Source organism: Mchenga conophoros, linkage group LG14 (genome assembly GCF_057382185.1).
Source record: "Mchenga conophoros isolate Kocher_MC1m ecotype Shallow Benthic linkage group LG14, M_conophoros_male_GT1.1, whole genome shotgun sequence".
Lineage (NCBI taxonomy): Eukaryota > Metazoa > Chordata > Actinopteri > Cichliformes > Cichlidae > Mchenga > Mchenga conophoros.
The window spans coordinates 27,690,742-27,715,986 of NC_140539.1; the positions used below are offsets into that span (position 1 = coordinate 27,690,742).

At 40.5% G+C, this 25,245-nt stretch overlaps 1 protein-coding gene across 3 annotated transcripts in view; it reads left to right on the top strand.

Moving 5' to 3' along the window:
• Positions 1-9,757: 9,757 nt before the first annotated feature.
• Positions 9,758-25,245, top strand: part of igsf9ba (immunoglobulin superfamily, member 9Ba) — a 71,806-nt gene continuing 56,318 nt past the window's right edge. For all 3 annotated transcript variants that reach the window (XM_085243716.1, XM_085243717.1, XM_085243718.1), the window contains exon 1: positions 9,758-10,045. In XM_085243716.1, coding sequence (XP_085099842.1) covers positions 9,982-10,045 — 64 coding nt within the window. In that variant the 5' untranslated portion in view covers positions 9,758-9,981. The remainder of the gene's footprint in view (positions 10,046-25,245) is intronic.

Consider the following 25,245-nt stretch of genomic DNA (forward strand, 5'->3'; position numbering starts at 1 on the left):
CAGTGTTACAATGTGCCTTAATATTAGAAAACAATAAAAACAGAGATACAGGAAACATGGTAAAATAGCTGTAATTGTACTTTTCTTGCTAGAGATTTAAACTTGAACACAGCTTAAAATATAGTCTTGATTCTGGCTTGGAAAAGCTATAAAACCATTCAGTAACAATCTTAAAATCAATCTCTTACAAAATTAAAAGCCCACGTGGCAATTCTCAGCGTGGTGTGATCTCTTTTCCTGGTTTTAGTTGCAATTTTAAACGTTCCCTTCAGAGTCATGTGATTTATTTCTGAAATCTTAGCAGTCATGAGACGAAGGTAAGTAGGGCATCTTCTGACTCTTTCGACTGGACCAACCATGGAGAGATTATTCAGGTGTTTTAAAAGACTTGCTCATGACCGAAACATTTGCCCTTCTTTGCCAAAGCAGTCACATATTTCACTTGCAGCGTATCATCTCTAAACTGCCGGATTCATCAGTCAGTTACTGCGAAATACACAGCGAGCTGTGTTCTGCAGCGAGAGAGTTCTGCAGGTTATTCACAGCAGATACTTTCTGTTTATTTCATTTAAAAAAATCAGGGCAGAAGTGAAAGAACATACCAGGTCGCTGTCTTGCACAACGGCAGTAACGCGCTGTTATGCCGTGCAGAGGCGCATCATTATAAACCTGCTCAAGATAATGGCCATCCATATCCAAACTTTAGACCTTATACACTTATTATATTGTGTATATAAATGCCTTATATGCAGTTCAGTGCCCAGTACTTTTACATACTGCTGTTTCTCATGCTTTTCACACTGAAAACAAATGATACATATGTTGGATAGATGAAGGCACTCCACATCTTAAGGGATTTAAAGAAATGCTAATGTAGACTATCTCTGGCTTTATATTGGTCATAACTGTCACACTTTCTTTGATGGATATTCTAATCTCTAAGTAACCTTCTGTGAGAGTCAGAAACCTGCTCTTTAAAGATTCCCATAAAGCCTGCCATCCCCCTCCATGCAGCCATCATTAGTGTGTGTGTGTGTGTGTGTGTGTGTGTGTGTGTGTGTCTTTTTCTCTTCCAAATATTTCTGCTGCATATTGTTCCTGTTCTAACTGTATAATGTAAGTACATTTAAGCTGCATTGTGCTTTTTAAAACTGCGAGATTCCTGAGGCTGTGTAGCTTGCGCTGCTTTTGATCTTTCATTTTAAATGTAACATTTTTCTGATTGCAGCTGACACACATTCGGATGGAGCTTTCATTAAAAAGCTGCAGCCAGAAGAGTCGGTGGGACTTTAAGGTGCAGCTCAAAGTCCCAGACACAATGATCAGATAGAAAAGGCAGGAAAAGGAACAAATGCTGGGGAGGTTAAAGTTTCACATCATGTCAGATTGAAGGAGGCAAATGGGTTCGTTAAGGAGGGATTCAGCGTCCTTCTGCGGCATTATGTAACTATTCACTTAAATTAAATTATCTCTATATAATCTTAATGCTTCAGCTCATTGTGACCTTTATGGATATCCTGATAACTGTTTATTTGTGCCCTTTATAGCATGATTAGTTACCACACAGCAAGAAGCCAGGGGCATTTCTGTGTGGGCTTCCTACAGCTGCTCCAGTTTTTTCCCCACAATCCAGAGACATGCAGCTTAGATCAACTGGTGATTCAAAAATATACCGTAGATGTAAACTGGTTGTCGGTCTCTCTGCATTAGATCAGTGACCTGCCCAGGGCGTACCCTGCCGCTCTATCCATGACAGCCAGGAAAGGCTCCAACCCAACTGCAACCCTGAACTGGATAAGTGGAGGAAAATGGAGGGATGCATTATTTATCTGCACTTTCTCTAAAGCTGCAGTTTTCTAATGTCATTCATTAGAAATTACAAATGATCTCTGTATAATTTCAATATCTCAGCCAATAGAAGAGCTGAATTATAGATCAGGTTATGAAACTGAAATTACAAACTTAAAATAAAATAGCTTCTTATTTTACATCTGCTTCCCCTGTAAAAGCAAAACAAAACAAAAAACATAATGTGTAAAAGTACAGTACAATTTACTGAAGGAATTTTCCATGTTAATTTTTATGGATTTGTTTAACCACACATTGAAATGTACCATTTATGATATAAGAAGGACAGAATAACAGGTTACCTTTTGTGATATTGATTTCACATATGAATCATGTGATCAGGATAAGGAAAATACAAGATAGCCCCAGTGTTGTTAAAGGTTTGCAGATGTAAAATCTTGAAAATCAATCAAATCAGCTGTGCCTTCATTGCATTTGTATGATCGTTGTCATTAGAAAAAGGCAGAAGTTGACTAAAGCTCTAAAATCACCTGTGAGGATATAAAGCTTATTTTAACTGTTGTGCAGAACAGTAACAGATTCTTGAACCAATTCTCTGAAGCCACTGACCCCTTTCATCCAGTAACTTTACTGAGTGTGTCAAAGTGAACGTACATTATCTGCTTTACACTCCAGGCCACATTTGTCAAGATGATGCTGAATGTGATGTGAATGATGTCTTGTAGCCTGATCCTCAAGGAACAAAAGATTTAGCTGAGTTTTTGTTTTCTCACTGAGGTTTTTCAAGAAAATTAAATGAAAAGTTGTGTGGTAGAGAGATGTCTTTAGAATAAATACTGAATAACTCCATATTTTGCATATACTTGAATACTTCTACACATCTGTGCTTACAGTACTTTTTTAAAAACAAAAAGTTCACTGAATTGTTTCAGCTAGTGATGGCTAATAGTTTAAATTCTTCTGTAAAAAAAGGAATAAACCATAGCAGTATTAAACACTGGGAACAGACTGCACTGTTCAGCTTGTAGCACTGTAAAGTTTGTCTGCTGGTTGCAAATGGGATTAACTTTACAAAAGTTATGAGAAAAGTCAAAAGCAGTAGGCGAGTTCTTTGTGTTCATTGTGTTTTGCTCACGTGCAGAGATTCCCGCCGTTGGCCACAACAGCTTGAACTCCTTCATCAACTGAGCCTCGCCCACAGTGAAGCTGATCACATTCAGAGAGGCTAAATGGCACCGTGATGCTGCACAGATCAAGAGTGTAGAATTAGACAGCGCTGCATCTACAGCTCTTTTTGCACTGTGGTATTTATAGATTTCACAAATGAGCTGGAAAATAGTGCGATGCACAGGAGAAAAAACACAGATGTTTAGAGGCTTATTGATTTTAGGTTGAACTTCAAATTTCTGCTTTTCTTCCACACCCTGGTCTTTTGCTTTATAATGATAATAGCTGGGTGTGTTTTCATTAAGAGGAGCTATTTCTGGAAGCACTGTACACCTTTACAAACATGCAAAACCATGGCAACTACACTTAGCTAAATGTGTTTTAATATAACTGTCATCAAAAAGCTGAGTGCAGGGCTTTTGATGGGTGTGGAGATGCTGCATGCGGGTAGTTATATAGACTCACTGCGAATCAAGACTGAAAAAAACGTTAAAATTAAATTATTTAACCTTCTGAGCTAAGCTGAAAGACACATGTGAAGGATAGTGCTGTGATTCGGTGCACAGATACACAATTTGGGCGGGCTGTTCACAGACTCTACTGATGACCACTGAACATGACAAGTGATTCTCATCTGAGGAGCACTGCAGAGAATCAAAGTGACTTTGAGGCCCTAAGCCCTCCTGCCAACACAATGGATTTGTCAGTCACATCTGCTGCTTCATAGACAAACAGAGACAAAGGACACAAAGATATCAAATTGTTTTTGGATCCTGCTTTTAAAGGTTATGTTTAGCATTTACGCCTACTTTTAATTGTTCTCATTGATACAATAATTTCTGTGAAATGCTGCAGTGTGTCTGCGTCGGGCAAAAAACTGGAAAAAAAATTGTTCGAAAATAATTCACTTTATTTTTTCTCTGGGTTATAAAAGTTATATGAGATTTTTCTGAGACACTACAAGGCTTACTTAAGGATTATTTCTTTGCCTCGCACTAAATCCAAATGGCCCACATGTTAATTCACACAGTCCACAAAGTCAAGCTCAGCACAGTAGATCAGCTGATCTCAATGCCAGCCCACATGAGCTGAGAGCTCAGCTGATGCCCTTAGTTAATTTCAGGTATGGCACACTAATTAAGCTAATTATCCTTATACATGCTTATACAGTTGCAGCACATCTGCAGGCCACTTCGCAGCCATCCTCCACCTTTTATTCTTTCTCTTAATTAGTGTCATGGCAACTTGATGCATTTTGAAGGTGCAGATATGGTCAACATTGAAGTTCAAGCTGAGCTTCAGAATGGGAAAGAAAAGTGATTTAAGTTAGTCTGAAGGTGAAACAGTTGCAGACAGGCCGGTAGGAGTATTTTAGAAAATGTTGAACTACTGGGATTTTCCCATATAACCATCTTTAGAGTTTATAGAGAATGGCCTGGAAAAGAGAAAATATCCAGCTGTCTGGGTGAAAATGTCTGGTTGATGATACGTTGAAACCAAGCACATTGTTTTTCTTGTGACATTACCAATAAGTTTGATGTGTCACGTGGCCCTCTTCCTATTGAAAAAACAAAAGTTGTATCCAAGACGGCCGACTTCTAAATGGCCACCATGGTCACCACCAATCTTGAGGAGTTTGCCCCCTCACATATACTAATGTACCACAAACAGGACTTTAATATCACCAACCATTCCCATGTTATTACGGTGTATCCATATAAATGGCCCATCCTGTAGTAGGAGCACTATGAGGTAATGCAACACACCATCTATTGATAATGACTGTTTCGTCAGACATATGAAAGGGAAAGTGAACTACAAGCTAATCAATACTCTGAACTTGTAAAACTCATAGTGAGAGCTGATTCATATTTTGAAAAATTAATGCCACATTTTTTTTTGCACAAACACAAAAATAAACCATCCGTCCATCCATCCATCCATCTTCATCCGCTTTATCCGAGGCCGGGTCGCGGGGGCAGCAGCCTAAGCAAAGAGGCCCAGACCTCCCTCTCCCCAGCCACCTCCTCCAGCTTATCCGGGGGAATACCAAGGCGTTCCCAGGCCAGCCGAGAGATATAATCTCTCCAGCGTGTCCTGGGTCTGCCCCGGGGCCTCCTCCTGGTGGGACATGCCTGGAACACCTCACCCAGGAGGCGCCCAGGGGGCATCCTTGTCAGATGCCCGAACCACCTCAGCTGGCTCCTTTCGATGTGGAGCAGCAGCGGCTCTACTCTGAGCCCCTCCCGGATGGCCGAACTTCTCACCCTATCTCTAAGGGAGAGGCCAGCCACCCTTCGGAGGAAGCTCATTTCTGCCGCTTGTATCCGCGATCTCATTCTTTCGGTCACTACCCACAGCTCGTGGCCATAGGTGAGGGTAGGGACGTAGATCGACCGGTAAATTGAGAGCTTCGCTTTTACACTCAGCTCCCTCTTCACCACGACGGACCGGTGCAGCGTCCGCATTACTGCAGCTGCAGCCCCAATCCGTCTGTCGATCTCAGGCTCCCTTCTCCCATCACTCGCGAACAAGACCCCGAGATACTTGAACTCCTCCACTTGGGGCAGGAACTCATCCCCGACCCGGAGTGGGCACTCCACCCTTTTCCGGCTGAGAACCATGGCCTCAGATTTGGAGGTGCTGATCCTCATTCCCGCTGCTTCACACTCGGCTGCGAACCGTTCCAGTGCGAGCTGGAGGCCCTCACCCGATGAAGCCAACAGAACCACATCATCCGCAAAAATCAGAGATGAGATTCTGAGGCCACCAAAGCGAAAGCCCTCCGCCACTTGGCTGCGCCTAGAAATCCTGTCCATAAAAATTATGAACAGAACCGGAGACAAAGGGCAGCCCTGGCGGAGCCCATCACCCACCAGGAACGAGTCCAACTTATTGCCGGCAATGCGAACCAAGCTCTTGCAACGGTTGTATAGGGATCGAATGGCCCGTAGCAATGGGCCAGACACCCCATACTCCCGCAACACCTCCCACAGGACACCCCGAGGGACACGGTCGAATGCCTTCTCCAAGTCCACAAAACACATGTAGACTGGTTGGGCAAACTCCCGTGCACCCTCAAGTATCCTCGAGAGGATAAAGAGCTGGTCCAAAAATAAACCAGCAACTAAAAATAAAAGTTGAAAAGCAGGGCTATTCTGTTGTGTAAAACACTGCTGACCACTAATGGCCAAAAGTGTGAATTATTCTTAGAAACAGTCTGAAATGATTGTGACCTACAGAGCTTTTAAAAACACCATAAACAGACATGCAGCAGAACATCTGCTCAGCAGTCGACGTCCTTGACATCTTGCTTGGTGCAAGCAGGTTAGCGAGCTGCAGCCTGACTGACTGATGCTGGATGGGGCCCTCAGTGTACACACCCATATGTCTCTGTCACTAAAGCATCCGAGTCTGTGGGAGCATTTGAGCCTATGCATATTGCACTGGATTTTAAACACACTACAATAAAGGAACAGAGCCAGGATTTGCTGTGGGTTTTGTTTGAAAATTGTGGATTAAGGACACTATAACTGTATTCTTTTCCAGTTTTTAGAGTAATCTTGTGGAGGACATGGAAAAAAAAACTTGTCTGCTCACAGTGGCGACAGATTGAGATGATCCCACCGGATGATCACCCTAAAAATAAGCAAGTGTACAGGACTTGGTGGTAGTGGAGTGATATAATCTTTTATTCAAGCACAAAAAAACCCCACGTAATAAGCCTCCCTTACATGTAGAAATCCAGCAGATGCAACATGCAGCAACGTGACCTTGAATGATCAAAATCAGAAATGCTGCACCAAAATTGTACTGATACACTTTAAAGCATTCTGCAGCAAGGATGTGGTGAAACCGAAATCTGATTAATGATGCCTTAATTAAAAGAAATTACTGTTTTCCACAAAAAAAATCCCTGAAATTATTTTCCAGACAGCACGACTGGTTCGCACTATATTTAAAAATATAGACTTTTTTATGTTCCCTTGCTCCATTTGGTAATAACTATCCTCAGCCTCCTCGATTGGAGCTGTAAAACTAATAGAAGTGGTGTTACATAAGAGATTATCCTAACTCTTATCTTTTCTTTGCCATTCGTTATAGAAAATCAAGTTCTCCATAGAAATTACAACAACAACAAAAAAGGCTCTCCTGTGGTCTTTTGAAGCAAATGTCATGTTTGTCCCCATGTTTGTCCCCTCATCAAAGGCTCGGGATATTCAAGGTATAGGCCTATAATGTGTCCTGGTGTTGTGTCAGCACTTCTGTAACTTTAGGTGAAGGTTGGAGAGGGAAGGGGGGTCTGGCGGTAATATGACCTTGTTTTGCCATGCAGCAGCCACAGCACAACGCTGCACAACTCCACCGGCAGCAATTGTGAGAATCTGACGGATGCTCCACCTTCCAAATGGCTCGAGCTGCATTGCTAACACTTCTTCCGTGCAGCTCTCTCTGCGGAGTTTAAATGTAGGGGCATGACTAAACAAGAGCTTCCTGCCACACTGCTATTGATAATTAGGACTCATAATTTATGACTCACAACTTGCATTGTATATGCCATTGAGCCTGCTGCTGAGTAAAGCCTTCCTTCCAGCAGCAGCAGCAGCAGCATTCAGGCTGTTCTCTTACTGGCACAACATGAGCTCAGGGAGGCTTTCTTTAGCATCCTGCACTGGGTCTCACACCTATAAGAGCTGCACCGAAACATGTATGCAGCATGCTACAGCTTCCTGTGAGGGAGGAGCAGATGCTACCTCTAACTCATATTTGCACGAAGTTTGATTCATTTGAACACTTTTAAGAGGCTTGGTACTGCAAAGCTCTGTGGAATTTCACAATAAAGGTATATTCAATATAAATTATTATTTTACTTACTTCCTGTCTTATAAATCCTTAACCCCTCATCTTGTGTGAGCCCATGCGAAGGCTGGAAGCAAGTAACATAGAGCGGGTGAAAGAAAAAGAATCTGAATGGGGGTAAATGCTTGCTTACAGCATAACAATAAGTGGAAGGTTTCATAAGATTATCTGAATCATGGCAAGCGGCATGGTGGAGCTGTGGTTAGCACAGTTGCCTCACAGCAAGAAGGTCCTGCATGGGTTCAAATCCACCCTCTGGCTGGGGCCTTTCTATTTGGAGTTTGCATATTGCACAGGTTCTCTCCTTCAGTCTATAGAGATGAAGGTAGTGGGGTTAGGTTAACTAGTAATTTGAAGTTGCCAATAGATGTGATGTGAGTGCAAATGGTTTTCTGCCTCCATGTGTTAGCCCTGCAACAGACGGGTGACCTGTCCAAGGCGTACACTGCCTCTCGCCCTGTTGCAGCTGCGATGGGCTCCAGCCACACTACCACCCTGAAGAGGATGCGTGGATCACAGCTTTGGTCTTGAAAGTAACCACACCTGAACCTGACACCTTTATGAGAATTTAAGGTGACATTAGTGCAGCACCACCATCACCAAATCAAAGAATGGGCAATTATCTTTTGTTTGAATATTCCATCAAAATGTCCCACATCTGAGATAAAGTGCAACTCATCTCGAAGATGAGTTAGAGACTGTGTTCTGTATGATACTTCAGTATGCCTGTCCCTTTTAAATGCTACTGCATTTAACACATATGCCCGAGTTTATGTGGAGGAGGCTTAATGCTTGAGGTTTAATCCCAGTAAAACCTGAGCCCTATAGTGGATTTCAAATGTGTGCTAAAATATTCAAATGCGTTATGACAATATCATTTCACTGCATGGTTTCCAGACAAAAAAAAAAAAAAAAAGGGGGGGGGTGTCTTTGATTTTTTTTTTTTTGGTCACATTTGTAGATTTTTCTTTGATTTCACGCAGGAGCAAAAAAAGAAAAAAAGGAGGGAGGGGTGAGACAGACAGACAAGACAGACAGAAATGTCGAGGCAAAAATGAGACAAATTCGGCTGCAAGACTTTGCTAAAATGATAGATCACCCACATGTTTATCTTCAGTAACAAGGCAGCAGCGGCGGCGGCGGCAGGAGCGTGTAAGGAGTGTAGTTTGTGCGCGATCTGAGCTGATGTGGAGCAGCCAGAGACGCACAGGCGTTCTGAATCCTCTGTGGTCATGCATGTAGAAAAACAGAGGGGGTGAATCTGAGGCACCCTTATCAGTGGCAACCATGTGTACGCAGTGGGCAGCATGATGGAGCTGCATCCTCACGCTCGCGGCCATCGAGGAAAAAATAGTGGAAAACGCTCTCGCATGTGTCGCCACACCCAGCAAATAAAGCCAGACACGGCACAGTAGCGAAACCCCCCAAACCCCTAAAAAAACGAGTGTTTTAAACCGGCAACAGCGACATGACAGCTACCGACGGCTGTGGAGGAGCCACAGATGAGTCACACAGCTCCACCAGCGTCCCCCATTTTCATTACACACACAGTCAACCTGCAACCTATGTAGCGGGATTTGGGGGGGGGGAGGTTGCCAGTATTGATATGAGGAATAATGCAAAAGGCAAGTGGGTGGATGAATGGATGGCGTGCGGTGATGGTGCACGTGGGGACACTTTAGCAGAGGTGTTCAAAGATGTGGACACGGGCTCTCTTGTCAATGCGCATGATACTGCGGTTCCACTACTACGGCACGCTCCAACTCACCTTGAATCGGCGCACGGCCGATTCTCCTGTCATTCGGGTGCGGGGCGTAAGGAGAACCAATACACGCCCCAAAGACTCAATCAGCAGCCAATCCAGTGACAGGAGAGGCGGACCTGTGGCTGCATTCTCACACTTGGTTTCACTATGCGCTCGTAAAACGGCTCCGTCTACTACAAACGGTGCAGGTGCTCTGTCTCTTCGGGAGAGGATGCGGATGGAAGGACGGGGGAGGGAAGGGATGAAGGGAAACGCCACGAGGAAAGAAAATAGGATATGAAAAGGGGCTTGTGCTAAGAGACCGCGAGGTGCAAGGTCGAATATGAGAGATTGGTTGAACGGGGCACTTTGCGTGGTAATAGCTGGTCGGCAATAGTACTATGATTTGGTATGTGGCCACTCTGATAGCAAGTGTATTCAGCACCAGAGGAACGGCCGCTCAAGGTGAGTTGAAGTGCAATATATCTTGTGCCGCACATAGCTTTTGATTTCTGCTGTCTTCGCGTGCTCTTGGTGCTGCTTGTTCTGATCGCAAGAGATTTTTTTTTGCCTCCCCCCCCCCCTCCCTCCTTCTTCTTCTGTATGTTAGGTCATATGAACTGTGGGGCAATTTGATTCTAACAAATGGCTGCATATCTCATATGTCACGTGAAAGTTTAGCCCTGGTTAAAGGCTGTCAGGAAAACAAAAATTGCCTTGAAAACGGCCTGGCTCATTTACATGGTTACCTGAAATGAGATAGCCTAATTCTGATAACACATCCATGTGTCCACGATGACTGATCACGGCAAAGATAGCTCTATTAATGTGGCTGGTGGGTTTGGCCCGTGTATGTGAAATATGTGAGGCTCATTTGGGTGATAAAGCAGCGAGCAGATTGGAAGATAACGTCCCTGCTGCTGCTGCTGAGGGGAAATGTGTGCATTGTAGGCTATCATAGCAAGCAGTCCCATTTGAGTTCTCCAGAGAGGGGTGTGACCGTCTCAGCCCTCAAGATGGAAAAGTAACTAAATAATGCATCACGTGTCAGATAAAATGCACTCTTGGATTTGATAGAGCCCGCTGCAGCATGCATGGGATTCGTATGCTGAATTTCACATTGCACATGGATGGAGGGAGGGAGGGAGGGGGGTCACGGTGCTGTATGTGATGCACTAAGCACCCAGGCTGCAAGACTCGCCTTGTGCTGATCTAAGAGCTTCGTAAACTAGTCATTCCTACAGTTACAACCTGCACAATCTCCCTTTTGTTCATATTTATTTATTTATTTTTACCAGCACTCTGTATTGACCCATGTACTTACTTAACCTTGCTTTTCCACTTGTGTCCAGAGGAGGGAGACATCTGCCAAGTTGTCCCCTAGTACTTATCCCAATGACCCCCACATACCCAGTCAAAACTGGTCTGCTCACAGGTCTGACTCCTCCTGTGATGTCAGCCAAGGCCAAGATAAGCCCAATATGAAATCTTGAGCCAATGTAGTGAAACGAGTTTGATTTAGGAAGAGAAACCGCTCAGAGGGTTTTTTTTTAAACACTCATCATCTGCCTTACATAGATGGGGATCTTAATCATATCGATTCAAAGGTGTTGTCTGATATAGTCACTGCACAGAAGGTGATTTAAGCCTCACAGGCTGCATGAGAGAATCACAAATCATGACATAGGCTATTAGTGACTACAAATGAGAGGCGGTCTACTTGAAATATTACAGGGACCCTAAATATACCATCTGATTGTAGCCTGCTACCACGAAAAATCACTGACAAAGCATGAAAACACCAACTGTGCCTTTTCTTGACTGTTCGTGAACTACAGCGCACACTGACCTGTGCTCAGAGTTTAAGGATTTCTGGCAATAAATGAAGTGTTTTGATGTAATTTTTGGTTAATAGAGAACAAGAAACGACGTGTTAAGTATCAGTATAGGTACAGTTGAAAATAGTTGAAAATGTAGCATACTGCTAAAACATTAACATCAGTATTTACTCTGGCAGCTAATTATTTGGAAGAACATTACTACTTTCATGTGTGTCCATTAATTGAGAATCTACACCCTGCCGCTATTTAGCCTAGCTTAGCATATGCACTGTAGGCAAGGTGAAACAACTACCCTGCTATTAAAATGTTATATTTTTCATAAAGTTTGATGGATTTGCCACTGCAGATTATGTCATTTATTCTTGATCATTGCTTCCATGTATGGAGGCTTCAGGTCCAATTTTTATATTCCAATGGACAAAACAAATGGCCAGAAACTTACTTGCTCCAAAGAAAGAGAATCAAAGTTGGATCTCAGATGAGCTGAGACTTGGCTCATTTTCCATGGCTGGGTTTTTGTTGTATGTGCACTTTGCTCAGTGTTAGGGATTAATAAATGACCGTGAGCCTGCAGCAAAATGATGACATGTTTCAAACTTAAATTCATGATGTCTGGTGACTTGTCTCAGAAATAGTTGCACATATATATTTTATTGCATAAATGGAGAATGTTTTGTGTAATGAGATATAATTATTATTCTTTCGTATACTATCAAATTTATATAATTAATTTTTTTAAGCTACATTCAGTTGTTTTTCAGGTTATTTAATGGGGAAAAATATTCTTTTTTTTTACTTATTAATATACATTGACTGTGGGATTGTGTCTTCCAAAAATAAATTAAATTCTCATAAACCTAGACTTAATCAATTAAAAATGCATAGGAGCAGACATTGGTTTGATGTAGTGGCTGTGATCCCCCGCCTTCTTGAATATACTGGTTGAGATAGTTTGATTACATTCTCACATTGTATGAGAATTCATTCACTAAGTGTCCAAGTCCAACGATGTTAAATCCACTTTAATGAATGTTGTAACAGAGGCTAAGAGCAGCAAACGGAGGCTAACGGAGGCTAACAGCAGCTAATACCACAAAAGCAGCAGCACTAACTGACAGAAAAGTTCTCAGCCTCAGCACCTCAGTATGACTGTCATTTGAGAGAAGTGAGCTTCACTGACTCATCAACTCGTATTGGACTCCTTTTAAGTTTTACAGCCTCCTCCACCAGAAATGGTTGTAGACACATATTGACAGGGTAAACAGCAGACTGACAGCCTACACTCACTATAGATGAATGGTGACCAGAGTTTTTTGTCCTACAGTGGCTACTGTAGCTAGGATTGTGCACCTAAATTGGGAGGGATAAAAACATATAGAGGTAAGATTTTACACAATGTAACTTTCAGATGAGATTGTATGTTAATATTTGATAATGTATTAAAATAAATCACATTTAGATATTTGGATAAACTCTACAAGATAAGAATTTTAGGAAAGAAAGTTCTAATTGAACACATACAGGATAGACATACAGGATAGCCTCAGAAAGAAAATCAAAATATAATATACTGATACACCTGCAGTGACAATAAAACTGATTTTTGGACTAGAATTGTCTTAAAACACTAAGTTGTGTTAATGGTACAACAGGGTTTTGCACAGGCTTTACGCCTCCTTTATAGGGACTTAAAGTGCATTTTGAGATGTAGACGAGGCATCATCTGCAAACGTGTTTGCTGTAATACACTGTGAGGCATGCACAGAGCTTATAAAATTACAATGAGTAGTTTAGAAACCCTTCTGAATAGGTTCTGATCCTTCATGGGTTGATAAGTCTTAAACAGTTCTTGGCAAAAATTTGGATTTCCATCTGAAAGAGACGTGATTCCTGGAGTGTGACCAGGACTCTCGAGTAAAGCAGCACTGAGTTATAAGAAAGTAGTCCCATAATTCGTTAATTGAGTCTACTGCTGTCATTTAGGTAAGGATTACTTTGTATTGTCATTTTCAAGAGTTGTAAAACCACTCCTCAAAGTATTCTGCAGGAGGTCTCTTCCTGTTAAAAGGGAACTTTTCCCTTCCCACTGTTACCAAGTGTATATTCATAGGTGGTTGTTTGATTGTTGGGCTTTTCTCTGTATTATTGTAGGGTCCTTACCTTACAATATAAAGCACCTTGAGGCTACTCTTGTGATTTTTGCACTATGTGAATAAAACAAAAAAAATCAAGAAGACTCAAGAAGAATCAAGAATCATTGAATGGAATTATTGTAAAGTGTAGGAAAGTTTCTGATAAGACTTCAAACTCATTCAATTATCATGCAAACTAATATTTTATGATCTATCTTATTTGATCATCTAACGGCTATCTCAAAAAGTAGCATATTAGTGAACCACTAGGTAATCATCAGTTTGTAGTCATTCTTGTTTTTTAATTAGTAGCTCCCCTCAAGTCCTCATTAACCTGCACCATTAACTGAGCCACACACAACGGTAACTACTCATTTGTTACTGATTATTTCCAACATTTGTTACTCTTTTTCTTTTGCCCCAAGTAGCGACACACCACAGAAAGAAGGTGTTTAGTAGGATTTAAGGACTGTTACTTGTTGTTTCTGTGTCTCCAAAAGCAAACAGAGACATTATTTATAGTTAAGCTTCAGCGTCCTCTTTATAACCTCTTCACCAAATGTAATCAACAGTTTCAACATATTTTTCTGATTCGGTGAACAATCAGTCACAGGAACTAGACATTTCTTATTTTTTATTTTTGCCAAGTGTCCATTGGGGAGACAGCATATGGTGAGGGACAGCTGAGGTTAGCTCAGCAAAGTCAACAGTGACTTGGCAACCAATGAAGGTGAAGCGTGAGGGACACTGACGGCAATACAGAAGTAATTAATTGTCATTGGCCATTGTTGGGAAGTGGTACACTTGAAGGACTATTTTCAGAGTCACTGATGGCTTACTGATCTCCTCCCTGGTCCTCTGCTGGGACTCTCTGTTTTTTAAGAGTTTGTCGAGCTGGCTTTTGGCCAGATGGTATTCATCTGTATTTGTCTTCTTGTGAACCACCTCCTTGATGTTTCACTGGATCCGGAACTCCCTCATGAGCCATGGCTTGGCATGCTTGCTCTTAAATGAGCTGGATATACAGATGCAGATGGGATTTATGAAGGTGTCAGAAATGTCACTCACATATCTGAGGGCTCCCTGAAGCACCGAGGCACCGTCTGAAAACCCTCCTACTGCGTCTGTGGGTCCTGATTCAGATTGTCGTTCAGATAAATGGGTCTGCCTTCGGTTTTTGTCTGGGTGCTAGAACTGTCTGGGACATTAAGTGAGGCTGCAGTTCGTGATATGGTTGAAATACTGTTTTGACAGCAGAGTTTTAATTTGTCTGACATCCACTGTGGCTTCTTTCTTTAAACTTCCTCTACAGTTGGGTTTAATGATGTTTTATGTGTTGACTGAATAGGAACTGTGATTTTTCTATAAGATCTAATCTTTGTGAACAGCAGTCAAAAATTAGGTTTAGGTAAGCAAGGCTAATCTGGTGATAGTTTCACAATTTATTTAAAATGACTAAAAACACAACAAATAAAGAGTTAAATTTGGTTTAGATTTAATTTATGGTTTAATGTGATTAGAGATTTAATATGATCCATGTTTGATTTTTTTCTTCACTTTTAATTGAGAATTAAAACTGTTTTTACTTAATGAATATGACAAACACCTGCACACACACATGCAAAATCAGATAATGACTGTTGAATTGTTTTTTTCTGGTTTTGATTTGTTGAAACCTGATTTTGATATTTTATGCATCCAATTTCCATGATTGTCTGACTTCTGTGTCAGACAATCTGCACTTAATGAGCACACAGTTCACTGGGGGAAAACAAGCTGGAATAACCAAAATTACTTTAGGGACTGGGTGCCAGTGCATCTGCATTAGAGCTCTTTGGCGTTGACACCATGGCCTCACTGGACCCAAAAGCCAATTTAATTAAAGATTTCAGATTTTCTTTGTTGTCAGTAGTTTGGATTCGATAGTCTTTACTATCCTCCAGGGAAAATATAGCTTGGAAACTGCACTTAGCCAAGAGGCCAATAATTCACATCATAAAATGAGTTAAGAACATAAATAAATACATATGTATACAGTCTGGACTCACAGCAGTTCATAATATAGTCATGACCTTCTATCTATTGATTCGTGCTGGAGGACATGAATTTTCCATTTTTTCTTTGTGCCCCTGAACATGACTTTTGAAATGTACTGATTAAAAGGGAGCAAAAAAATCCAGCTACTTAGGGTGGAACGGGGTGGAAGAGAAATAAGTCATCTTGACTTGCATACCAGAGGCCCAAATACAACTCATACATGTCACAGCTTCAGTTTTGTTTTTTAAATGCATTATAAATTTCAATTAAGTTACTTTATTAGAAACTACTGAGTTAGATTTACAAAATTATCATGATGTAGGTTAAAATACTGGCTGCCGTGTCTTTTTTCCTGGTTGCCACAGTGACAACTTCCTGCTTTCTCTACAAAAAACGCCATGTTTTTGACATGAAATACATTTCCTATTTAAATGCTTTGCTTACAAATTCATACTCATAACAGCTCGTGTGCATGAACACAAAAAATTGGATTCATTTTTTGTGACTGTTTCACAAACTGTCACGTGACCCGGCTGATATATCACATGTACATCATAATAAAAACATGCAGCAAACTTCTTTCAGACACACAAAACATAAACAGATTTCGCTAACATTTGTTGTGTGTAGTTATTTATTTAATAGTTTACACTCTCTCAGTGACTCTGATCAGATCAGCTGCTCCTGTGTTTGTGGCCCTCCAAACACATATGTGGCCAACGGGGAAGTTGTAGTGGGCAAACTATGAAACATCAACACTCATAACGTGGTTAAAGGTTTTTTTCTCCCATCACTTCTTTTTAGGTTTTCATTATATTTGTTGATACTATGAGCCCAACAGTTTAGTTTCTCAGAATAAGAAGCTTTCCATTATTTAATCACCTGACTGAATTAAGTTGATTGGTAATAGAGACAGTAGCTTCTGGCCCACACAAACTGGCTAGTTCAAGTCATGTGAAGTCCTTGATTTTTCTTTCCTCTTGTCAAGTTGAGCATAAAGTTACAAGTACATAAACCTTTTTTCAGTTTTGGGTTCTCAGTTAAGAATTAAGAAGCATTGATTAATCACTTATTATTCATTTCATATCAGTTTAAACTTGAAATATTTGTCCAGTGTGACTTTGCTTTATATGTCTGCCAAACAGTTCTGCAGTGATCCCCTCCTGATTCTGTCCAACCAATCGTTTTTCTGCAGACATACTGTACAAACTCTTTCTCTCACTCTCTCAGTTTTTCTCTGCGCCTTACGTTGTCGCTCGCTGTCGTGAGAGTAAAGCTTAGTAAGCTTAGGAGAGGGGCCGTGCTCAAGCTGTGGATGGCAGACTTTCAGTACTGGGCATGTGCCAGCTCTTTCTGCTGATGCCCCCTCCCTTCTCTACTCCTCCTTCAGCCAGTCCAGTCCCAGCGGAGTCTCCAAACAAAGCCTGCAGCATTCTGGGAAAGCCAGTTTTTCAGAATATGTGGTTCTCGTTGGATGGACTGACACCTGCAGCCTTTAGATCCCATCTCTCTCGAAGCATGTAGCAGTTCACTGCTTGCAGTGATAAGAATAATATAATGTGCCTCAGTATGTCAGGTTTAGTGATATGTACAAGTTGTCAAGTCGGCATTTCTTCACATGTGGCTAAAAAGTAAATAAAATGTGAATTTGATTAAAAAGGCAGTCGATCAAAAAATGTACTTAAAGATTAATCAGGGATTTAAACTGAGAGGAAATGAACAATAAGTGGGTCACTAATTCAGTTAGGTGTGGGTGATACAGCTTCAAAATTCTATCATGATATTTCAAGCAAACTTGTGATAGCGCTATTTCTGACAATATAGAAAAAATACTGAACAGTGTTTCACTGATGCGTGCATCTTACAGACAGAAACATTTATTCGTGTAAGGAAATGCATTTTCCATTAGTCAAATGGAAGCAAATGGTAATATAACGTGTTTCAGAAGTGTTTTTCCTTCACAGTACCTTAGTTACTTTGGTTTAACGGTAACTAAAGTAACAACATTGTAAGTCTTCAGGAGCTGGGGATGGGAATTGATAAGAATGTAAACCGGCACAAAAAAGCGAATGTTTCTGCTTTCGAAACGTGAACAGGTAGCCCGACTGCTCATCTGCTTGTTACCTGTTGAAGTTAAGGGTCTGGTTGTTTGGGTCGGCATTCACTCAGCTTTCACTCTGGGTTCTTAGCTAGCTTAGCGTTAGCATTTTTTCACCAGATATCCTCTCAAGTTTTTGCTTTCACCTTTAGTGGGCATATTTTATTTTTTGCATATTTTGCAAAGTTTTGTGCTTTTTTGGAGGTTGTTGACAAAGCTTTGTTTTTAGATACTAAATCATGATCCTAGGCTGACATGCTGCTCTCGCTCTGCTTTGGCTGGTTCGGTTCGATACTTTGGTGTCACGGTTCGATATTTTTTCGATGCAAAAAAATGTTCATGCCTTTTTAATTTGTCATTTATTAAAATTATAAATATATATTTTAACTCAAAAGTACAGTTTTTAAATTTAATGTTGCTGAAACAACAAAATAATTTAAAAATACATCTATCTGATCGAGAAATCACTCATCTTTGGAAAAGAGAGTTTATTACAGAGAAATGGCTCTTTCTAAAATAAAAGCTATACTATACGCTTCTTCTGGGCTATATTCTCAGCAGCATATTAAACATATCAGGTCCCCATAAGGAGAATCATGTGCTAACGGCTGTCTAAATGACTCGGGTAAAGTTTGTAGCATGCGTGCTTGTTGTTTTTGTCTGCTTTCACTTGTCTTTGCACTAGGATGATGTCGGCGTAAATGTGCAGTCATATTTGTTGTGTTCCCACTAGTGCTGTCAGCGTTAATCTCGTTAAAATGACATTAACGCCATAACGCGGCAAATCTCCGTTAACGAGTTACCACGGATCGCCCCGTGCGTGGGGCTGGACGGCGTCAACACGTTAACAAGCAAACTGCGCTAACGCACTAGTTCCCACCAATTGAGCATTGCGTGGCACATCCGACATACTGTTTTGCTTTTGTCCACCATCAGGATAGATAGAAGATAGTTCCAAACGCCAGATCTGAATGAGGGTGGGGGAGGTTCAATTTCGGGTAGCACTGAGGCAGTTGCCATGTTGCAATGAGCTTAGCTTCTGTCTTGCTAGCTTGCGCTGCGCTCAGTGGATCTGAACTCGACAGTGCAGCCTAGGCGGAGTAGTCGAGCATTTGCATACAATGGATAACAGAAAGCCCGGTTTATTTTATCCATATTTCATATATTTTACATGCAAATGCTCCTATTCTGTTACTGATCTGATGACTTATGATGAAGAAATCCTCAAACTATTAGCAATAAAATGTATGAGTTAATTTCTTATTCACTTCTAGTTTTGCTTTTTAGAAATGAACATTTTTTTTGGAAAACCTATGTTATATTTGAAAATATAAAATTAAAATTTTTTGCACTGTTTATTATGTTTGATGAGGTAAGTAATTGGTTGATTAACAGTTTAAATGTTAATGTTAATTGTTGTTTGTTGAAGCCTTTAACAGTGAAACAACCAGTGAGAGAACTTGAGGTCTGTTGCTTTTCCACAAAGATCTCTGATGATGTCTTTATTTTAGAATCAAAGGAAAAAACATTGGGGTTTTTGTTGAACAATACAAATAATGAGGAAACTGGATACACTGTGGTGTTCGTATATTGATATGAAAAGTCTCAGGGATGGATGCTTTTCCTGTTTCAGAAAGTACAGGCAAATACTATGTTAAAATATATGTTAACCTTGGATTGGGCATGACTTAGAAGGTTGTTGTCATTTATTCATGAGGACTTTTTGGACTGAGTTCAGTGACTGATAAAAAAAAAGAACCATATTCTGATCAGAATCAGCCGTATATGTTCGAGTAGCAGGCGCTGAATGCGAAGACAAGTCCCTGACCATGTTAGCTTTCGGTGTTGGGAGTTGTAGATAAAGATCCAGACAGACTGGGCTGGACTGAGCAGATAACACCAAGGCGCTTCATTAAAGGAGGCAGAGCGGAGTCCTCTTCATGAACATGGTCAGTTACTTGATTATACACAGTGAACTACATATAACAGAAATCAGTTTTCATTGTTTCCTTTAGTTGAGGTCAAATTAGGTTTAATTTATTTGATTAGGTCTTACAATACTGAACCCTTAAAGTCCCCACTGAAGAAGCATCCCAGCTGCAGGCTGACCTGTTTGTTTCTCTGACAGACTTTGTTCAACAGTCTCTATAGTCACTCTTCAGTAGTTCAGGCATCATTTTACAGATAATCTATATGCCATATACAGTCAGTGAGAATCCTATTAGCAGCATTTGTCCGATCAATTCTGAACCAACGCAGCGGCTCTCCCATAAATTCTGCATCTACAAAAGCTTCTTCATTTTCAGGTTTTGTTGACATTATCAGAAAGGTGATAACTCTACTTTATGCTGAGGGTGTTAGTAGAGCTGTGGTGGTGGACGACACTGCGTTATATCAACATATCTTGTCCATCTGATGTAACATAAATAGGATTGCACAGATACGGTAAAGGAGTATGAGACAGAACAGAACGCCGCTTGTAAAGCGCTTCATTATTTAGGGTGGATTGCAAAAAAAAGGGGGCATTTTGGGCAGTCAGTGTTTTCTTACTGAGCAGGACATACCTGATATAGTAGATGCATCTCTTAACTCTTGCTGGATACTCAAACATGCTGTCATAATCTAAAGTGCTGTCACTGAAAGTCTCTGTTTTTACTGCCTGTGTTTTATTGATTGCATTCTTGTGTTTATATGGTTATGGTTTCCTTTTATCATTCATGTTTCTGTCTCTTTGTGTCTAAGCTTACATGCTTTTGCAACTTAACTTGGTACTACAGCTAAAAATGAGCTTGTATGGTTGAATCTGGCATATTTGCACGATGAACTTCATGTTAATGAATGTGCAGGTTCCTTTATAAATAACTTACCATATTTGTTTTTTGAATGTTTATTATATAGATCAGTGCATAATATTGAGCAGATCCCAGTGGTAGCACCACCATGGACTTCTGGGAGTGGGGCGTCTTGGCACTGGGATGTTGGCAGTGGATCCTTTGGGTTCTGTGGGTTGCACAGTGGGGTCTCTATGGATCCTGCAGATGTTCAGTCAGATTGTGTTTTTGTGCTAATCAAGCCCTGTAGCTACATCCACTGCCCTGTTTGGGGAGGCTGTTGCCATCAGGGAGTGCTTTAACAATGAGGGTTGTGCTGGTCTGCTAGGTTAGATCAGCAGTAAAGTAGTCCCCATATAAATAGCAAACTAAAGTCTCACAGTAGAACATTGCATTGTGAAGAGGTGATCAGTGGCATTCACTTTGGCTGTCGATAGTTTGAAATTTGTGGCTAACTGGTGTGCATTTTAACAAAACAAATACTGTTTTCTTATTGTTATCAAATGAGATTTGACAAATTGTATGTGTTAATATGTATGAAAAGGACTGAAACACAGTTTAACTGTAGTTTACGGAACAAAGTAAGGCAGGAACACAACTGCAGATACTGAATGATGATAATACAACAGTTCCTATCCTTCTAGGTCATTTACAAGACATACTCCTCCTAAGAGTTAGTCACATGTCTTACATCTTAAATGTGTGTATTCAGGAGAAACATTCACATGCATATGCATATGTCCAGCGATAGATGTGGATTCCACACTTACATCGTGCTGAACTGCAGCTTGAGTGTGACAGTCAGTGAAAGAGGAAGCAAGCTTGTGAGAGAGGGAGCGAGTGAATGAGAGGATAGGACGATATGTGCAGTTGATGTACGAGCAGCTCATATGGAATATAGAAGCTGTGTGTCGTGGTTACATATGGTTTACTGATGCAGTCTTGTGCGCAGCTTTAATTAGACAAGCCATGTGAACTCTCTAATATGTGTTATTAGCTGCAGTGTTTTTTTTTTTTAAACATTTATAAATCATCTAAAAATTACTGTGAGAGACTTTAAAAATGACTGAATGGTTTCTCTGGCTTACAGCTACTGCCAGAGATCCCCTATAATGTGCAGCTCTGCCAGAGCAGCGCCCAGTGATGGTGGTTTGCCCTTTGTGCCTTTGGCAAGCCAAGCTCATTTCACACATCCATCTTCTTTCTCCTCTTGCTGCACGTTCAGGTGTCAGCACATCTATCGCATCCCTGACTGAGCATTGCTTGTCAGTGGAAGGGAACCTAGACATTAAAGAGGACTAAATAATGAAGAGATCTATATCAGATTGTTCCTGTACCGAAGAACAGAGTAGACACAAGGTGCAGCTTTAATTTATGTGCCTTTTTAGATTTCCCCAAAATCAAAAAAACAAGCAGGAACTTAAAAAGCTCACAGATATTTAACTGACAGAGACGTTTTTATTCCCATCTGAGGTGGAAAAGTTGGTAGAAGAAAGGAAGAAATTCAAAATTCTGTTTTAGATGTTTTATGCAGTGGAGTTTATTAGCAGGATGGTATACAGTAAACAGAGTATGAATCTTTGAAATTAAATGATCAAAGGCTTAAGAGAGTACAGCACATAGGAAAGCATGGAGACATGATGTGGTAAAAATGGCATCCAAACCATCTTAACATTTTAATCTGTGTCCATTCAACAAAATATAATGTTAAATTTTGAAATAAGCAGTCCACCATGTCAGTTATTTAAACGATAATCTTTATTTCTTAATTATGGTATCAAATTGTTTATTGAGTGGCATTACTTCTACTACATTTCTGGCATCGGGACATCCCTACACTTCACTGAAGAACCAAAGTGCGTAGAACAATGTGGAAACTACAGGTTCGTCTAAATCCAGGATTTTCTGTGTGCAGTTCTTGGGGTTCCACAATCACTTGAAATGTAATCACAATGAGTCGCAATAGCTTGACACAATTAAATGAAACTGATTGAGTGATACTGAAAATGCGTGCTCTGCCGACAGAACGCAAAGCAAGCGTTCCATAAATCACTGCCTGACAACATGTCTGTATGTGCCAATCACAGCTGGTCCCTGCACCCCTCAGCTTGAAGTCGAGTCTGGAGAGACACCAACATGTTAAAAGACAACTACACCAAACAATTCAAATTTCTGGCACCGTAGAAGGTTAAGAGTTTGTCCTTCGAAGCGGATTATCATTCGTTATTAGGAACTGCTTTGGATTTAGTGAAAGTGATATTAACCACGAACAAATCATATCCAAGCAACACAGCTGACTTATTCAGCCGCTTGCAGAGAGACTATAAACTAATCTGTACTCAATGTTTGAAGGCCAAAAAAAGTGCAGTGGTTGCTAGTAGAGCTGGGCGATAGAACGATAACGATATGTATCGCGATATAACTTTTACTCGATAGAGAAATTAAACTATCGCGATAGACTTCGCCGCTCTTGTCCTCTTAAAAAAAAAAAAAAAAGGTCAGCCAATCCAAATTAAGTAGCACAGAGCCGAACCAATCACAGCCGCAGCGTCATGTCGCGTGACTTGTTACGTACAGCACAAGTGCCAAGCCGCACGTGTGTTTGTTTGGGAGCAGCCAGCGGGTAATGGAGCCAGCGCGTAATGGAGGAAATGAGTGTGCCGACTAGAAAAATCAACCGAGCGTGACCGAAGAGAAAACAGATGATGGTTCCAACGCCGGAGAGATTGTCGAACGGAAGAGCCATAGAAGTTCCGTAGTGTGAAGGTATTTCGGCTATTTCAAGTCTGACAAAAAACAGAGTAGCGTGCACTGTAAATTGTGCCGAAAGCAAGTCTGGAAATACAATAAACTGGTGCATGCGTCACACTGCGCCACGTTATTGTTTTGGTGAAATGAATTTCTACAATACTGTTACTGTTAATTCTACTCTCTGCAGTGTTTAAATGCTTCATATACACACAGTTACTGTCCGTCCACACATACGACTCGGTTCTGCTTCTATGCCCCAGCTTTGTTTACTTTTTCCCACCGAGGCTTCTAGACTTCTGATTGGCCAACATTTCTGCACGGTTAGGAATCTAGCGCCACCTGCTGCTTTGGCATGTTCATAGCAGCGTTTTCCTTCATTTCTGCCTTTATGTGTGGACGGGATTATTTTTTAAAACGAAAATGGAAAATCTCAGTTTTCAAAAATACCCGTGTACGCGTGGACGTAGCCTCAGTCTCTGACTGGAAGCGCTAATTCGTCATTCGGCTTTTGTCAGACTAAAGTAACTGTTAAAACTGTTTGAAAAGCTCAGCTATACAACAAGGAGAGATTGAGAATTTCCTTTTAGTTCTCAGTTTATTTGATATTGACAAAAGTTAGTCAATTTTGTCTGTTCTTCTGTAAAACAAACTAATATTTTGTTTCTAAGTGGAATTGACAATTTAGTAGTCTGTTTCATTTGTTCTATTTTGAAACTTAAACGCTTTAGCGGCTGCCTTTTGTGTAGTTTGTAATATTTGCCTTTATTTATCTGAAAAAGTCTCATGTTCCTTAAGTACATCTACCCTGTTGAACTTATTATGGGAAATAAATATTTAAATAAAAACAAGCTGCTAATTATTTCACATTTTACTTGTGAGCAACGGCACATTTAAATCTTACAATTATAGTTATTTGGCTTATATCGTGATAGATATCGTTATCGCCTGAAATGAAAAAAACATATCGTGATATGAAAAAATCTCATATCGCCCAGCTCTAGTTGCTAGCATGAATCATCCAACATCGACTCAGATTTCAATGAAAATGAACCTGTACATTGTGTCAGTGTCCCCATCCAACCCATAAAGACAGACTAAAATCACCAACAGAATCGCCAGGAGATACAGTTAACAAAAAAGACTTCAGGAAAGTAGTCAACAACAAAAGATATGTTATTGCTTTGCACAGTTATTTTTTCAGAGTGGTCAAAACTATATAAAACTATATAACACCAAGATGGTAACACAATACACAGAAACTTGGATTTTGAAACATAAAACAGCAAATCTTGGCACACAATAGAAATAAGTTTTTTTTGCTAAATTTGCACCACTTATAGAAGATTGTTCAACTCTGAACCCAAACACACATCTTTCTGCCCTGGTTTGATGCATAAATTCTTTTCTACATTTACTCAATATGAAACTTTGAGTATTCATGGTTTAAGTGGTACAATAACTGAAGCAAAAACTAGCAAGGAAAACTGCCAATAATTCACAAGTTCGTTTCATGACACACATCTTTATTTGAAATGTTTGTACCATATAGGATTTAAAGGTCTTGCACACACAACCTTTAGTTTATTCCACAGTAACTTGGAAGTTTTAGATATTACTGGCAAAAATTAACTCAGTCCAACACAACTTTTTAAATCACACAATGAACCTTCACAGACATCACACAATGACATTTTTTGATTTTAGAGCATTTCCATCTCATCTCATGACTCACACGGTCATCTTGTAAAGCCATTGTCCTTTCCTGTTTTGTTTTTCGTTTTTACTACACTTCCTTCCATCCCTGTTTTAACCCTTGATCTGTGTTCTGCTAAAGCTAACTTTCAAATCACTGATTACCCCGAATCCCCCACCCCATCTTCCATTTTTCCTTTCGCTTTCACTTTTGATACCAAAACATATGTCAGTACCCATGAAATTATGACTGTCGAGCTAATACTGCATGTGTGTAGTGATG